Source organism: Poeciliopsis prolifica, unplaced genomic scaffold (assembly GCF_027474105.1).
Source record: "Poeciliopsis prolifica strain line A6 unplaced genomic scaffold, Auburn_PproV2 SCAFFOLD069, whole genome shotgun sequence".
NCBI classification, from domain to species: Eukaryota; Metazoa; Chordata; class Actinopteri; order Cyprinodontiformes; family Poeciliidae; genus Poeciliopsis; species Poeciliopsis prolifica.
In genome coordinates, this window is record NW_026562444.1 from 1 (window position 1) to 18380 (window position 18380).

Consider the following 18380-nt stretch of genomic DNA (forward strand, 5'->3'; position numbering starts at 1 on the left):
TAGTAGCTTAGCGTATGCAGGCTTCTTCTTCTTTTCTATTATGGCGGATCGCAAGCAACCTGAAGCTATGGCGCCACCTACTGTACATGAGTGTGTAGCAACATTACATCCATTAAATACTGTTTTTTTTTTAATTTTTGTATTCTGAAGATGAACATATAATGCTGTCTTTAATCTGTAAATATCCACTATGTTTCTGTCATTTCCCAATATTCCTTTCAGACTCCATTCCTGTCCTCCTAACTATTCTTCTCAATCTCTCCCTTTCAGGCCCATATGTTGTACAATTCATCAATGCATGTTCTACATTTTCTTTCTCTCCACAACCTTCATTTTATCATATTTTTTCCTCCTTATCAGACATAAAATATCATTTAGACAGGTATGTCCTACTCTTAACGTTACATTTTCTTCCTTTATACTTTTCATTTCCATCCAATATAGGTAATTTTATTCATCTAACTTCCATTGGAGTCTCTCCAGTCTCTGTTAAAAGAGCATTAATCGACGTCGTTTTCAATTTCAGAATCTGTAGTTGTGGATTAAAGTATTGTTGGCAATGTTTCCAGTAACATTGTCAGTAACATTTTTTAATATGAAAACACAATGGGCTCAGCAAGTTTCCTGAGGGAAACCCTGAGAAATGATGTCTATTTGTAACCCAGTTTTTTCAAGAGAGTTGGATAGTTTGTAGTGTGTGATCATTAACCATTTAACTTGGTTAGCTTAGCTACAGACTGCTGTTTGCCTCAAGTACATCAGCATTTAATCAGTGAGGCCAATATGTACCAGGACAGTAGTAACTTGTCCCGGTATCTTTTACCACCTTTAACAGATGAACTCCTATTTTTTCTCATTTTAATTTTTCCTTCTAATAGAGTATTACAACCTGTATGCAGACTGTTGGATGTATAATTCACTAGCAGTAAATAATGTGATGGTATCAGTATTGGACCAAAGAAAACAAGGCAGATGCAAGGATTTACAGTTTTAATGGGTCAGACAGACTCAGAAAATAGTGACAAGTGTGCAGAGAGCAACCAATTTTATATTCTGTCATGGGACCAGAGGTTGTGTTAAGGGAATATTTTCCTATTTGACAAGTCATTTTTTTAAACAACTGGAAAATTCTGAAGTCCATCCTTCATTTGACAGGTTACAATTCACATCCTTCACTAATGCACATTTGCAGATCCAACTGATTGATGAACTAATTTCTCTGCAGATGCAACCAAGAGGAATGTGTGAGGCACTGTGCGTTCAGCTCCAGTGGGTGAAGAGCTGGTAATTTATTGCATATATTCAGAGAAAACTTTTCCACAAGACTGGCTTCAAAATAGTCTCTGACATGTATGAGTTTTCAGGTTATTGCTCAAACTATTCCTTCGAGAGAAGCTTTTTTTCACAGGATCATCCAGGAAAAGGCCTCTCACCTGGATGAATTCTCTTGTGGACAACAAATTGAGCAATTTGAGAAAAACGTTTCCCGCATCATTTGTATCAACAAAGAATCTTTCCTGCATGAATTTTCTTGTGGACATTTAAGTCACTCATCCGACGGAAACTCTTTCCACATAATTCGCATGAAAATGGCCTCTCACCTGTATGAATTCTCTTGTGCTCATTTAAAACTCTCCTTCGAGAGAAGCTTTTCCCACATGATTCACATGAAAAAGGTTTTTCACCTGTATGAATTTTCTTGTGGATATTCAAATGACTAACTCGTCTGAAGCTTTTTTTGCATGATTGGCATGAAAAAGGTTTTTCACCTGTATGAATTTTCTTGTGGACATTCAAATGACTAACTCGTCTGAAGCTTTTTTTGCATGATTCACACGAAAAAGGTTTCTCACCTGTATGAATTCTCTTGTGCTCATTTAAAACTCTAATTCGAGAGAAGCTTTTCCCACATAATTCACATGAAAAAGGTTTTTCACCTGTATGAATTTTCTTGTGCTCATTTAAAACTCTACTTTGAGAGAAGCTTTTCCCACATGATTCACATGAAAAAGGTTTTTCACCTGTATGAATTTTCTTGTGGACATTCAAATCATTACCTCGTCTGAAGCTTTTTCGGCATGTTTTGCATGAAAAAGGTTTTTCACCTGTATGAATTTTCTTGTGAACTGTTAAATTATTGTTTCGAGTGAAACTTTTTCCGCAAGATTCGCATGAAAAAGGTTTCTCACCTGTATGAATTCTCCTATGGTCATTTAAAGCTCCATTTCGTGAGAAATTTTTTCCACATGTTTCACATGAAAAAGGTCTCTCACCAGTATGAGTTCTGTAATGGTTTTTCAACTTCCACTGTTGTGAGTAACATCTCCCACAAATGTCACATTTGAGAGACATTTTATTTGTGCTGGTACCAGACTGACTCTTTGACACAGAGCAGCTGCTTCCTTCCTGACCTTTGCCCTCAACCACTGGAGAGACATGAAAGGAAACCTTCTCTGTTCTGGCCTCTTCTTCATTCATATCATCTTCCTGAAGAGTAGAAATCTCAAGCAAAGCAACAAATGGCTTCTGGACAAGCAGCTCTCCCTCATGATTCCTGAAGAGGTTCTTCTGGTCCTGTCCAGTTGGTAAAAGTTCTGGTGGCTGCTGTTCATGTTGAAGCATTGAAGAATCTAGCTCCTCTTTTATAACAGATGTTAGTGGATATTCTATTTCCTTGTGTTTGAGCAGTATAGGTTCTGGTTCCTCCTCTTCTTTTTTGATCCATCTCGGTACTGGTCCCATCTGTTCCACTTCAGTCCGCTGATGTTCTGCATGCTTCTTGTTATCACTAGAGCAACTTGCCAAAATCTGGATTTGTTGGTTGGCAGAAGCTTCCTCCTCATTGGAGACACTTGGCTGTTGGTCTGTGGGAATAAAGAATGGCATCATTAATATAATTTAAGTGATGACTATCTGATGGATCAGCCTGGTTTTCCCTGGAGATTCTGGTCTGTGGGCATCATATGGTTATTCTAAAATTGGTTTGTGGAGTTTGAATGAAAAGCACATAACGTGTCCTCCACACTAATGTGCAGTCATGGCAAAATATTAAAAATATTTCAATTCACAAGTACAGTTTCATAAAAAAAAATAATTAAACATTTAATTCTCAAGTACTCAAACAGTGAAGAATTCATCCTACATTAAGACAATATGTTTTTAATTTTACATGTAACCTCACTGGTTCTTTGGATTATAAATGTGATGAGACACAGAGATTTCTGTGCCGCACGGCACACGGTGTGCCGTGGAAATTATCCAATTTCCCCTAATTGGTCTAAAAGAATTTTTTGAAAACAAATTAATTAACTGCAAATAATATGCCATTTTCTGTGTTGTAGTAGTGACTAGCGCCGTAATCATGTAATTTTCTTATGACAGGATGGCAGTGGGTACATAGCATTGTACGTTAAAGAATTAGTGATGCATGAATGTGGCAGGTAGCGGTGAGAGCATTGTACCGAGCAAGACTGTGATGACAGTGATGAAAAAGTTTTTGAAAAGAAAAAATGCTAACTTCTTACCCAGATGAAGGCCCTAGTATGAGTGGATGTCAACGGAAGGCAAATACCGTGAGCTTTTTCTTTTCCAAATATTATTGCTTTTCTCAGAAAAGGAATTATTTTCTGTATTCTGGCTTGTGGACAGAATTAGTCGTGTGAACAATATGGTCTTAAATTTAACACCACATTTTTGTGCCACTGTTCAGGCATACTTTTGAAGTAGACATGTTAAGTGCAATTTGAAATATCCAATATAAAATATGATAAAAATAAATTTTTGTGTTTGATTCCTATTCAAGACACTTTGATAAGAACTACTATATATTTTTAAAAAATTATTTACTTTGTTTAGATTTTTGGTTGGTGGTGTGCCTCATGATTCTTTCAATGAAAACAATGTACCTTGGCTCAAAAAAGGTTGAAAAACACTGATCTAAACCGCTCTTCAAAAAACCAAAGACAGAGCATTTTCTTTAAAAAGGCAGATCTTGATGTGTGCTGCAACATTTTTTATATCAGCCTCTGTAGCATCAGAGCTAGCAGCTAACAGTTCCAGTTAGCAGCAGCTGGAGCTGCAGCAACTATCTCCTCTGACGGATCTCTGTCTGCAGTGAAAACATCCACACTTTTATCCAGACCCACCAGAACTTTGCCTCTGCAGCTCCGAACCGACTCTGTGTAGCTTAATGTCTGGTTTCCAGCTGATCCCCGTCATCCTGCGCTGAGCATCGAGCTCTTCCTCGTAGCTAATGATGGTTTTTTCAACCTCTGTGAAGATTTCCTCCGCAGCAGCAGTTAGTCTCTCTCTGATAAACTCTCTGAGATGCTGAACTGAACACATGGTGCTGAAATATTCGCTCAGATGGGACAATGCAGCAGTTTAGTAGCTTAGCGTATGCAGGCTTCTTCTTCTTTTCTATTATGGCGGATCCCAAGCAACTTTAAGCTATTGCGCCACCTACTGTACAGGAGTGTGCAGCAACATTACATCCATTAAATTATTTTTTTTTTATTTTGTCTTCTAAAGATGACCAAATAATTCTGTCTTTAATCTATAAATATTCATTATGGTTCCGTCATTTTCCAATATTCCTTTAAGACTCCATTCCTGTCCTCCTAACTATTCTTCTCAATCTCTCCCTTTCAGGCTCATATGTTGTACAATTCATCAATTCATGTTCTACATTTTATCATTATTTTTATTCCCTATTATACATAAAATTTCATTTAGAGAAGTATGACCTACTCCTTATCTCATCATTATATTTTTCCTTTTGTTTCTCTAATATTATTAGTAATATATTAATATTTTTAATTTCAACTGACGTCTGTTGAAATTAAACAGAAGTCTTTTGCCACTCTTCTATTTCTTACTCTTAACTAATTTACCTCCCTCTTTTCCATGAGGAATTTTAATCTTGTAAAGTCCCTTTTGCTAATTTGTCTGCCTTTTCACTACCATTTCATACCTTTCTTTGCTGGTACCCAACAGAAACAAACATCAGTGCCACCCTAAATAAACTGCTGCATTTCTACTATTAAATATTTTCTATTATTTTGTATTCCCAGATTACTTGATGTTACCTCTTTGGAATCCATGCACCACCTCCCTATCTGGTTGAACCTCTTCAACCTACTGCAAGTTTAGCACAATTCCACCATGTCTGCTGTAAAATCGTTTATTAGACCAAATAATCGTTTGGAAATACACACACACACATATATGTAAATATATATATATATAGGAGTATAATCCCATATTTAACTTGTCCTCGTACCTTTTACCACTTCACAGTGGAGTCAGGCCTGGGGAGTGTCTGGGAGTGAGGCAGTCCTCACTCCCCAGACACAGCTATCCTGTCCCCTGTGGAAAAGGTGAGCCGCATTTTCTGTGACATGCTAGACTAGTTAAGTCATTCCAGGAAGTGAATAGCAATTTTGTTTTCTCTGTTTTTACAATTACACATCAAAACTGCAATATTTATTACTGACAGAACTTCAAACAATCTTTCTAAAATGCTAATAAAAACCAGCCGGCTCCTATCTGGAGTGGAGGCTGAGTGGTTTGAACAGCAAATAACCTCCTTAACTTGGATATAAGTTAGAGATTATCTTGTCATTTTCATTCTGAACTTGTTCCCTCTTCCTCCAAATGAATTGAAGAAAGTACAACTACAGAGCATTTCGGGAAAAGTCTGGGTTGCTCTATGTATATTTTTCACATTGCCCATTACTGGTGGGGTGACTATACATGTTAGAAGTTATATTTTTGCTTTATCGTAGTAAATGTATATTTAAGTATCTTGGTTTTTCATTTTGAATTGGCTTTTACAACTTTCCCTGCTTTTAATCGTGCTTTGAATAGAGTAATGCAAACTGTATACAGACGTTTGCAAGTATAATTCACTAGCAGTAAATGTTGCGATGGTATCAGTATTGGACCAATGAAAACAAAGCAGTTGCCAGGATTTTTCATGATGCTTTAAATGGGTCAGGCACTCAGAAAAATAGTGACAAGTGCACAGGGGAAAAGCAATTTAATTTTTTGTCATAGAACCCAAAATGCCTGGCAGCGCCCCGAGAATCGAGGATGAATCCAAAGCCTGCAGGACATTAAATGCTGAGGAATTGGATTGGAAAGTTCTGGACTAGGAAATTCCAACTCCATCATTCTTATGTACTTGTTAATCATTTGTTTCATGTGGAAATACAGTTTACCATAATGAAAGATACTTCGCCCCAAATTTCATGTGAAAAATACATCACACCCATGTGGGGTAAATTATTAATTTCACAGAAGACTTTTCCACAAATTCGGCTTCAAAACGTCTGACCTGCATGAGTTTTCATGTGAATCCTCAAATTATCCCTTCGACAGAAGCTTTTTCCACAAGACTGGCATGAAAAAGGCTTCTCACCTGTATGAATTTTCTTGTGACGATTTAAATCACCAACTCGCAAGAACCTTTTTCCGCATGACTTGCATAAAAAAGGCCTCTCGTCTGAATGAATTTTCTTGTGATGATTTAAGGCCTTCATTCGAGAGAAACGCTTTTCACATGACTTGCATGAAAAAGGCCTCTCAGCTGTATGAATTTTCTTGTGACAATTTAAATCACAAATCTGAGAGAATCTTTCCCCACATGTCTGACAAGTAAAACGCATCTCACCTGCATAAGTTCTCCTGTGGTGATTTAAATAGCTAATTTGAGAAAACGTTTTTCCGCATGACTGGCATGAAAAGGTTTCTCACGTGTATGAATTTTCTTGTGGACGTTTAAATTACTGATTCGAGAGAAACTCTTTCCACATGTTGGACATGAAAAAGGTTTCTCGCCTGTATGAATTTTCTTGTGACGATTTAAAACATTCATCAGAGAGAAATTTTTTCCACATGTTTCACATGAAAAAGGTCTCTCACCAGTATGAGTTCTGTAATGGTTTTTCAACTTCCACTGTTGTGAGTAACATCTCCCACAAATGTCACATTTGAAAGATATTTTAAGTGTACTGATATCAGACAGACTCTCTGACACAGAGCAGCTGCTTCCTTCCTGATCTTTGCTCTCAACCACTGGAGAGACATGAAGAGAAAGCTGCTCTGTACTTTTCTCTTCTTCATTCATTTCATCTTCCTGAAGAGTAGAAGTCTCAATCAAAGCAGCAAACTGTTTCTGCACAGTTTGCTCCTCTCCTCCTGACGACGGCTGCTGAGGTTCTTCTGGTCCTGTTCCGTTGGGAAAAGTTCTGGTGGCTGCTGTTCATGTAGAAGCACTGAAGAATCTAGTTCCTCTTTTATAACGTATTTTAGTAGATAATCTATTTTCTCATGTTTGAGTAGTGTAGGTTCTGGTTTTTCCTCTTCTTTAATCCATTTTGGTTCTGGTTCCATCTGTTCCTCTCCAGTCCACTGATGTTCTGCCTCTTTCTGGTCCTGATTGGACCTACTTGCCAGGCTACAGATTTGTTGGAAGGGAGAGCTTCCTCCTCATTGGAGACACTTGGCTGTTGGAGGTCTGTGGGAACAAAGGATGACATTAATATAATTTAATTGATGACTCTCTCATGGGTCTGCCTGTTTTCTTCTAGACATTCTGGACTGTAGGCATCATATAGTTATTCTAAAATTAGTTTGTACAGTTTAATGGAAAAGCTTCACACTAAAATACAGTTATGGCAAACATGTTCAAAAGATCTCAAATACGTAAAGATTTTAATCCATCCCTCACACGTTAAACTAGGAAAAAATCTGAGGCTAGAAATCACCCATCATACATTCCCCCTGAGTATCTGAGTTATTACTATCTGAGTAGTGAATCAGTGTGAGTCGCCAGGCTCATAATTCACAGAGGGAAGGAAATCTTGAGATCTGCAGAAAACCATTTGCATTTTGTACTTGAACAAAGTTTTCCAATGTCCTTGTAGAACTGGTCTGGACCCCTGAACTGAAAAGATAAGACTAAGTGATTTTTTTCTTTCTTTTACCACCGAGCAATGCTTTTACCTTTAACAATGATTTAAATTAAAGATGTGGCACTTTTGCTTCAGATAGATCAGGGCTGTGCAATCTGCAGCTTCATACCTGTAAGTGGCTCTGTGGCTCACTTAAAAGAAAAAACAATGAATTACACTAATGTCCTCATTTGTTTCATTCGTTTGTTCTGTTCCACTATGAAAAACAACACAGATCATCCTGAGTCTCCCTCTTTCCTTCCCAATAACCTCCATTCAGACCTGGAGGTGTGTGGACGGACAGCATGGAATTGCTATTATTTTTCAGCTTACAAATGAAGAAATTAAAATTCCATATTTTCACCATGATAACATTATAATAATTGGAATTCTAACACAAACGTTTTCTGTTTGTGCTGCAACATTTTGTCCTATCAGCCTCCGTAGCATCAGAGCTAGCAGCTAACAGAGCTAGCAGCTAACACAGTTCTTGTTAGCAGCAGCTGGAGCTGCAGCAACTATCTCCTCTGACGGATCTCTGTCTGTAGTGAAAACATTTGATCCAGACCCACCAGAACTTTGTCTCTGCAGCTCCGAACCGACTCTGTGTAGCTTAATGTCTGGTTTCCAGCTGATCCCCATCATCCTGCGCTGAGCATCGAGCTCTTCCTCGTAGCTAATGATGGTTTTTTCAACCTCTGTGAAGATTTCCTCCGCAGCAGCAGTTAGTCTCTCTCTGATAAACTCTCTGAGATGCTGAACTGAACACATGGTTGCTGAAATATTCGCTCAGATGGGACAATGCAGCAGTTTAGTAGCTTAGCGTATGCAGGCTTCTTCTTCTTTTCTATTATGGCGGATCGCAAGCAACCTGAAGCTATTGCGCCACCTACTGTACATGAGTGTGTAGCAACATTACATCTATTAAATTCTGTTTTATTATTATTTTGTATTCTGAAGATGAACAAATAATGCTGTATTTAATCTGTAAATATTCACTATGTTTCTGTCATATTCCTTTTAGACTCCATTCCTGTCCTCCTAACTATTCTTCTCAATCTCTCCCTTTCAGGCCATATGTTGTACAATTCATCAATGCATGTTCTACATTTTCTTTCTCTCCACAACCTTCCTTTTATCATTATTTTTCCTCTTAGACATACAATGTCATTTCAATAGATATGACCTATTCCTTATCTCATCATTATTTCTTTCCTTCTGTTTCTCTCAATATCTTTTAGTTAATAGTGATTTTGTATTTTGTATAAGCACCTTTCATTATTATCTACATTTCATTTTTTGCTATATTTCTATGTTTTTACTCTTAACTGATTTCCCTTCCACTTTTCCAAAAGGAATTGTAATCGTTATTTAAATTATCAAATCTCATTTTGCTAATTTATCTGCCTTTTCATTGCCTTCTAATCCTTCGTGTGCTGAAACCCAACAGAACCAAGCATCAGTACCACCCCTAAATAAACTGTGCTGAATTTCTAACATTCAGTCTTTTCTATCATTTCGTTTTTGCAAAATAATTTTTAACTTACTGCAAGTTTATTATACCTGCCACCATTTCCACTGTAAAAGCAGATATTTGCTCTGATAATTGTTTGGAAAGATATATATTTTAAAATCTAGTATATACATATTCCTATTCCCAAACATTCTTTTATATTCTTAGAACCGTCTGAATATATTTTAAGATAATCAAAATGTGATTTTCTTTAATATATTTCTGTCTTTACCCCTGCTTCCTTTAAATTCCAATCATTTTTCATTTTATGAAGTCTCATGTCTTTATGTACCTCAATAAATTGCCATGGAGGAACAACACTAATCAATTTAAACTCCATTTCCTTGTTCTCTAATCCATACATTTTATCCCATTTAGCTACAATGCATCTTAATCCATTAATCTGGAATTTTGAATATTACCAACAGTTTTATAAAATTGTTGAAGTTCCATTTTCAGTCCAATATAGAGATAATTGTATTCATCTAATTTCCATTGGAGTCTCTCCAGTCTCTATTAATAGAACTTTAATAGGTGTCGTTTTCAATTGAAGACTCTGTAGTTGTGGGTTTCAGTATTGTTGGCAATGTCTTCCAGTAACATTGTCTGTAATGTTTTTATATTTTCTGAAATGTAAAAATTTTTTAATACAAAAACACAATGGATGGCAAATTGGCGCAATGACGCCCCCAAATGAACTGGAGTATGTGGACAGGCGATAAATAGGGAAAGAAATATTCCATATTAATGAATCTCTTTATTTTCAGACAAAAAGTAGTCCACACCATTTATAAAAAGAGAACTAAATAAAATACACAAATCAACAAGTAGGTAAAAATTACAAATCCACCACAAATAACATAAACAGTTTCAATATATAAGAAAGCTGAAAGTATCTCTAATATTACTGTATTTTGCAGTTGTAAAAGCTCTTAAGTTGTTTGATACATCCACACAGCATACATTTATAAATGATTTTATATACATACTTATATACATACATTCAAAAATAGATGAAGGTCTAATGTGTTTTGCAAAGTGAAAACAATCCAAGAACTTGTATAATATTTATTAAAGTGAATCTGTATGAGATAAATTCCTAATTGTCACTTTTGTGTATTTGTGTCATGTGGAAATTCAGTTTACCATAATTAAAGAACAAAGTGTTGTAGTCAAGACCACGTAACCCGAGAACAAGACCAGAGTGTATCGAGACCAAGACAAGACTAGGCCTGTCACGATAACAGATTTTGCTTGGCGATAAATTGTCTCAAAAATTATTGCGATAAACGATAATATTGTTTGAAGACGTTTTTTCATTGATTTAATGGCAATTACGTAATAATACATGCGATTTCCTGCCAAAGATAGATACACTTTACTTTCAAAAGACACTTAACATTGGGACTGATACACAAAATAAATAAAACAACCAAAACCAAAAAATAAAATAGATTCTTAGTCTTCATTAACAATAAATGCACTTGAATAAAAACTAAACAACATGAAGCCAAAGTGGGAATAAATACTGCATTCAACCAAAAGAGTGCAGATTATGAAGTCTGTATAGTGTATTGCCCTTCAGTAATCATTAGATTTAAATAGAGAAGAATCCGACTGCCTGATGCAATAGTTCAAACTACAGGATTTTTTACCCCGAACGACAATCTTAGAACGTTCTTCGTTCTAAGATTGTCCCTTGTGTGTTACGGTAGATCGTCGTGGCCGCTCCGATCTAAATCAAGGATTTGCCCAGACCGGGAGCTTAATGCAGCCTGTTGAATGTGACCGGGAGCCAATCAGAAAGCGCGGATTCTCCTCGTGCTTTCTGAGGGGAAACACGGAGAGAATCCCGAACAGCTGACACGATGCAACCCGAACTCCAGCAGACATCGGAAACAACATGAATGTTTATTCAACAGTTCGTGCAAAAAAATATAAATAACTAGGGGAGGAGTTGGAGCGAAATTACTACCAGAAAACCTGGTAACTTTTCAGCTGTTCTTCCTTAACGTGACATAAAATGGTTATAATAATTTTCATTCAGTCAGACTGACACTAGCCACATGCATTGCAGGAAGATTGTAGTAAGGAATTGATTAATGCCTGGTTTCAAAACTAGTGAACTGGACTTATTATTTTGTGTCCATTGTTGGACACAAACACGGTTTCGATCGAACCGCAATACCGAGGATTCTGTCTCTCGGGTTTTGAAAATGGGTCAACAATCTGCGACATCAGATTGTGCAGCGCGCGCTGGGTATTACACTAAGGAAATAAGGAAGGGAGAGTCGGTGGAGAGCACCGGAGTTGAGCCTTTTTTCATTCAGTGTCATCAACAGTAAGAGAAAAAGGCAGGAAGAAACGATATAGATGATAATTGAAATGACGTCGATAGTTTTAATTTATCATGCGATTGATTTATCGTTTATCGCGACAGGCCTAGACAAGACCATCAAAAATGGTCTCAAGTCCTACAACACTGAAAGAACAATTTCCCTAGCATATTTCATGAGGAAAACACATCTCACCCATGTGGGTTCTAAAGAGCATAAGTAATACATTTCAAAGCAAATCTTTTCACAAGTTGTCTTCAAAGCAGTCCCCGATATGTATGAGTTTTCATGTGAATGTTCAAATTATCCTACGATTGAATCTTCTCCCACAAGTTTGACAAGGAAAAGGCTTCTCACTCGTATGAATCGCCTTGTGACGATTTAAAATACTCATTTGACAGAAACTCTTTCCACATGACTGGCATGAAAAAGGTTTCTCACCTGTATGGATCGTCCTGTGACGATTTAAAATACCCATTTGACAGAAACTCTTTCCGCATGACTGACATGAAAAAGGCTTCTCACCTGTATGAGTTCTTTTGTGGTCCTTTAAATTACCAAGTCGAGAGAATCCCTTTCCACATAACTGGCATGAAAAAGGCCTCTCACCCGTATGAATTGTTTTATGGCGATTTAAAACATAACTTAGAGAGAAACGTTTTCCGCATGTTTCACATGAAAAAGGTTTCTCACCACTGTGGGTTTTGTAATGGCTTTTCAATTTACACTGTTGTGGGTAACATCTCCCACAAATGTCACATTTGATTTTTTCTCTGCACTGGTATCAGACTGACTCTCTGACATGGAGGAGCTGCTTCCTTCCTGATCTTTTCCCTCAACCACCGGAGAGACATGAAGGAAAGATGCTCTGTTATTGTCTCTTCTTCATTCATGTCATCTTCCTGAACAGTAGAAGTCTCAATCAAAGCAGCAAACTGTTTCTGGACAGTTTGCTGCTCTGCCTCCTGACGGCTGCAGAGGTTCTTCTGGTCCTGTCCAGTTGATAAATGTTCTGGTGGCTGCTGTTCATGTTGAAGCACTGAAGAATCTTGCTCTTCTTTTCTTACATTTGTTAGTGGATATTCTATTTCCTCATGTTTGAAGAATGCAGGTTCTGGTTCCTCCTCTTCTTCTTTAATCCATTTAGGCTCTGGTTTAATCTGTTCCTCTTCAGTCCACTGATGTTCTTTCTGGTCCTGATTGGACCTATTTGCCGGGCTAAAGGCTTGTTGGTTGGCAGAAACTTCCTCTTCATTGGAGACACTTGGCTGTTGAAGGTCTGTGGGAACAAAAGATGACATTCATATAATTTAATTGACCATCTCATGTGTCAGTCTCATTTTTCCTGGAGATTGTGGTTTGTAGGCATCAAACAGTTAATCTCAAATAAGTTTTGTAGAGTTTCACTGAAAAGCAGGTAAAGAGTCCAACAGACTAATTTGCAGTCATGGCAAAAATATTCAAAAGATTTTTATCCACAAGTTTCATACCATTTTTTAAATTAAACATTTAATTCTAGAGCATTCTTATAGTGAAGAACACATCCCACATTAAGACAATATGTTTTTAATTTTACTTGTACACCACTTTTTAAAGTTGATTAGATTGTGTAGAAACTTAAATCAGCATAACATGGCATTCTTGTTCTCTGGAATATAAATATGATGAGACACCAAGAGTTGTTTCACTAATCTTCTGTTCAAAAGTAGAAAGAGAAGAGTGCATTTTCTTTAATAAGGCAGATGTGTTGATGTCCAAAAGGAATTGGATCCAAGAAAATACTAAAAAGACTTGCCTGAAATGCAAACCTATTCATTACTGCTCTGACTGTGCATTTAGATTAGTAACTGGAAGTGTGAGAGATGAGGCTGGATGAGGTTATCTCATTACCACACGCTGAGGGAGATGGTGGTGAGGGTCACCACCATCTCCCTCAGGTCTCCCCTGCCTGGTCCCAATACTCAGGCTACACCTTACACCCCTCTATGAAGTGTGGACTCAGTCAAAGAGCCCATCAGGATTCAAGTGTGTAGATATCAAGCATGCAAAAATTTGAGTATTGGGACAGTTCACCCCTGTGTGCTCTAACTTCACCATCCAAAATAGTGGGACTGGTCACGGTTTAGGTTATTTGTGATCGTAAAAAGTACAACTACAACCAAAAATAGATTTTAAATGTACATTATAGGTATTTTTGCTGTCCAAAGTTATTGCTGGAGATATTTGACTGTTTAAATGTGTTTTTTATACCTTCAATCAACCAATTTTATTTATAATCACCCTTCAAACTAAAAGCAGCGCAAAGTACTGTACAGATCAATAAACAACAAACAATTATCCACCCCAACCCCACATGGAAAAAAACACAACTGCATTGAAAATGCACAGACTAAGCAAAAATGATTGAATTCAGTTAATAGAATTTTTAAAAACTGTCTTAAAGACAGCAATGTTTCCTGGAGTCATTTCCTCAAACGGGGGACATAACACTGGAAAGTGCCTCACACTAAGTGACTCTGGAACAGTTATAGTTCAGTGCCAGAGGAGCTCAGGGTCTGAAGGAATTCATAAGGAAATGCAGCTCTGCAAGATAAGTTCAGAGTCTCGTAAACAAACTTTCTGTTTGTGCTGCAACATTTTGTCCTGAGCTCCAAAACTATCAGCCTCTGTAGCATCGGAGCTAGCAACTATCAGAGCTAGCAGCTAACACAGCTAGCAGCTAACACAGCTAGCACAATTCCTGTTAGCAGCTGGAGCTGCAGCAACTATCTCCTCTGACGGATCTCTGTCTGCAGTGAAAACATTTGATCCAGACCCACCAGAACTTTGTCTCTGCAGCTCCGAACCGACTCTGTGTAGCTTAATGTCTGGTTTCCAGCTGATCCCCATCATCCTGCGCTGAGCATCGAGCTCTTCGTAGCTAATGATGGTTTTTTTTTCAACCTCTGTGAAGATTTCCTCCGCAGCAGCAGTTAGTCTCTCTCTGATAAACTCTCTGAGATGCTGAACTGAACACATGGTTGCTGGAATAGTCGCTCAGATGGAACAATGCAGCAGTTTAGTAGCTTAGCGTATGCAGGCCTCTTCTTTTCTATTATGGCGGATCGAAAGCAACTTTAAGCTATGGCGCCACCTACTGTACATGAGTGTGCAGCAACATTACATCCATTAAATTCTATTGTCTTAAAATGTATTCTGAAGAAAAATACATGTAATACTTATTACAGCGAATCTGCGTGAGTTAAATGACTATGCTTTCCTAAATCCGTAAATATTCACTATATTTCCGTCATTTTCCAATATTCCTTTAAGACTCCATTCCTGTCCTTCTAACTATTCTTCTCAATCTCTCCCTTTCAGGCTCAACCCACTGCAGGTTTATTATAACTGCCACCATTTCCACTGTAAAAGCAGATATTTGCTCTGATAATTGTTTGGAAAGATATATATTTTAAAATCTGGTATATACATATTCCTATTCCCACACATTCTTTTATATTCTTAGAACCGTCTGAATATATTTTAAGGTAATCACAATGTAATTTTCTTTAATATATGTCTGTCTTTACCCCTGCTTCCTTTAAATTCCAATCATTTTTTATTTTATGAAGTCTCATGTCTTTATTTACCTTAGGAAATAGCCATAGAGGAACAACACTAATCAATTTAATCTGCGCTGTTTCCTTGTTCTCTAATCCATACATTTTATCCCATTTAGCTACAATGCATCTTAATCCATTAATCTGAAATTTTGAATATTACCAACAGTTTTGTAAAATTGTTGAAGTTACATTTTCTTTCAATATTCTGATATCATTTTATTCATCTAATTTCCATTGGAGTCTCTCCAGTCTTTATTAATAGAACTTTAATAGGTTTTCACTGTAAGACTCTGTAGTTGTGGATTTAAATATTGTTGGCAATGTCTTCCAGTAACATAATTTCCCAGTAATATTTTTATATTTTCTGTCAATGTAACATTTTTTAATACAACACAATGGACTGCAAATTAGTGCAATAACACCCCCGAATGAACTGGAGTGTGTGGACAGGCGATAAAGGGGGAAAAGAAGTACTTCATATTAATTAATGTCTTATTTCCAGACAAAAGTAGTCCATACCATTTATAAAACAATAAAACCATCCGCCACAAACCACATAACCAGTTATTCCAATGAATATAAAAAAAGAAAAAAGTATTTATTTTAGCTCTCTTAAGAGTTCTGCAGTTGTTTGATAGATCCAAGCAGCACATACATTTATGAATGACATTTTTTTTCACGGATATGTTTTCAATAAAAAACAAATTAATGGGTATCCAAAATTAGGTGAGGATCCCATGTGTTTTGCAAAGTGAAAACAATCCAAGACATTGTTTAATACTTACTACAGCGAATCAGTGTGAGTTAAATGACAAATTCTCATTTTTGTGTAATGTGAAATTTCAGTTTATTATAATAAAAGAACACTTTCAACCCCATATTTCTTTTGGAAAACACATCTCCCCCATGTGGGTTCTAAAGACGATAAGTAATACATTTTTTCACAAGTTGTCTTCAAAGCAGCACCCGACCTGTATGAGTTCTCATGTGAATGTTCAAATTATCCCTACGATTGAATCTTTTCCCACATGTTTGACAATGAAAAGGCTTCTCACTCGTATGAATCGTCTTGTGACGATTTAAAATACTCAATTGACAGAAACTTTTTCCACATGACTGACATGAAAAAGGCCTCTCACCAGTATGAATTGTCTTGTGACGATTTAAAACGTAATTTAGAGAGAAACTTTTTCCGCATATTTCACATGAAAAAGGTCTCTCACCAGTATGAGTTCTGTAATGTTTTTTCAATTTACACTGTTGTGTGTAACATCTCCCACAAATGTCACATTTGAAAGATATTTTCTTTGTGCTGTTGTCAGACTGACTCTTTGACACAGAGCAGCTGCTTCCTTCCTGATCTTTGTTCTCAACCACTGGAGAGACATGAAGGGAAAGCTGCTTAGTTCTTGTCTCTTCTTCATTCATGTCATCTTCCTGAACAGTAGAAGTCTCAATCAAAGCAGCAAACTGTTTCTGCACAGTTTGCTGCTCTCCCTCCTGACGGCTGCAGAGGTTCTTCTGGTCCTGTCCAGTTGGGAAATGTTCTGGTGGCTGCTGTTCATGTTGAAGCACTGAAGAATCTTGCTCTTCTTTTCTTACATTTGTTAGTGGATATTCTATTTCCTCATGTTTGAGTAGTGTAGGTTCTGGTTCCTCCTCTTCTTCTTTAATCCATTTAGGTTCTGGTTCCATCTGTTCCTCTCCAGTCCACTGATGTTCTGCCTCTTTCTGGTCCTGACTGGACCTACTTGCCAGGCTCCTGACTTGTTGGATGGCAAAAGCTTTCTCCTTATTGGAGACAGTTGGCTGTTGGAGGTCTGTGGGAACAAAGAATATCATTAGTATAATTTAATTGATGACTCTCTCCTGGGTCAACCTGGGTGTTCCTGGAGATGTTGGTCAGCAGGCGTCAAATGATTAATCTAAAGTTAGTTTGTGGAGTTCAATGGAAAAGTAGACAAAGAGTCCTCAATACTGAATTACAACTGTGGCAAAAATGTTCTAAAGATTTCAATGCAGAAGTACAGTTTCATACTTTTTTTTTCAACGAATTTATGTTTAATTTTAGAGCATTCATAAAGTGAAAATTCATCCGAGATTAAGACAATATTTTCTTAATTGCACTTGTAACCTCACTTTTTAAAGTTGATTAGATTGTGTTGAAACTTAAATTAGTAAAACATTCTGGCTCTCTGGGTTATAAATGTGATGAGACACAGAGACTTGTTTCAGTAATCTACCGTTCAAAGGAAGAAAAAGAAGAGGATTTTCTTTAATAAGGCAGATGTGTTGAAGTTCAAAAGGAAGTGGATCCAAGAAAATGCTGAAAACCTATTAATTACTGCTTTGCCTCTGCATTTAGATTAGTAACTGAAAGTGCGAGAGATGTGGCTGGATGAATGATCTCCATCTGGTTTTCAGAAACTCGTAAAAAATGTCTGTGCTGCAACATTTTGTCCTATCAGCCTCTGTAGCATCAGAGCTAGCAGCTAACAGAGCTAGCAGCTAACAGTTCCTGTTAGCAGCTGGAGCTGCAGCAACTATCTCCTCTGACGGATCTCTGTCTGCAGTAAAAACATCCACACTTTTATATAGACCCACCAGAACTTTGTCTCTGCAGCTCCGAACCGACTCTGTGTAGCTTAATGTCTGGTTTCCAGCTGATCCCCATCATCCTGCGCTGAGCATCGAGCTCTTCCTCGTAGCTAATGATGGTTTTTTCAACCTCTGTGAAGATTTCCTCCGCAGCAGCAGTTAGTCTCTCTCTGATAAACTCTCTGAGATGCTGAACTGAACACATGGTGCTGAAATATTCGCTCAGATGGGACAATGCAGCAGTTTAGTAGCTTAGCGTATGCAGGCTTCTTCTTCTTTTCTATTATGGCGGATCGCAAGCAACCTGAAGCTATGGCGCCATCTACTGTACATGAGTGTGCAGCAACATTACATCCATTGAATGTAATAAAAGTAT

General features: G+C 37.3%; 1 protein-coding gene and 2 pseudogenes across 1 annotated transcript; all 3 read right to left on the reverse strand.

Annotated features, from left to right (window-relative positions):
* Positions 1-977: 977 nt before the first annotated feature.
* Positions 978-4401, reverse strand: LOC129351706 (zinc finger protein 391-like; annotated as a pseudogene).
* A 7664-nt stretch (positions 4402-12065) lies between these two features.
* On the reverse strand, positions 12066-14884 carry LOC129351728 (zinc finger protein 771-like; annotated as a pseudogene).
* Positions 14885-15983: 1099 nt separating this feature from the next.
* On the reverse strand, positions 15984-18271 carry LOC129351733 (zinc finger and SCAN domain-containing protein 21-like). The gene is made up of 2 exons (XM_055020649.1): positions 18011-18271; positions 15984-17226 (listed from the first exon to the last, which is right to left on the reverse strand). The coding sequence occupies exons 1-2, from the start codon at positions 18207-18209 to the stop codon at positions 16361-16363; spliced, it is 1065 nt and encodes a 354-aa protein (XP_054876624.1). The 5' UTR covers positions 18210-18271; the 3' UTR covers positions 15984-16360.
* Between the last annotated feature and the right edge of the window lie 109 nt (positions 18272-18380).

Bases quoted from the DNA above. Each gene is read 5' to 3' on its own strand.
- LOC129351733 (XM_055020649.1), bottom strand. From the start codon at position 18,209: ATGTGTTCAGTTCAGCATCTCAGAGAGTTTATCAGAGAGAGACTAACT. The intron at 17,227-18,010 runs GTGGGTCTATAT...TTGTTCCCACAG, and splicing joins GCTGCAGAGACAAAGTTCTG to ACCTCCAACAGCCAACTGTC.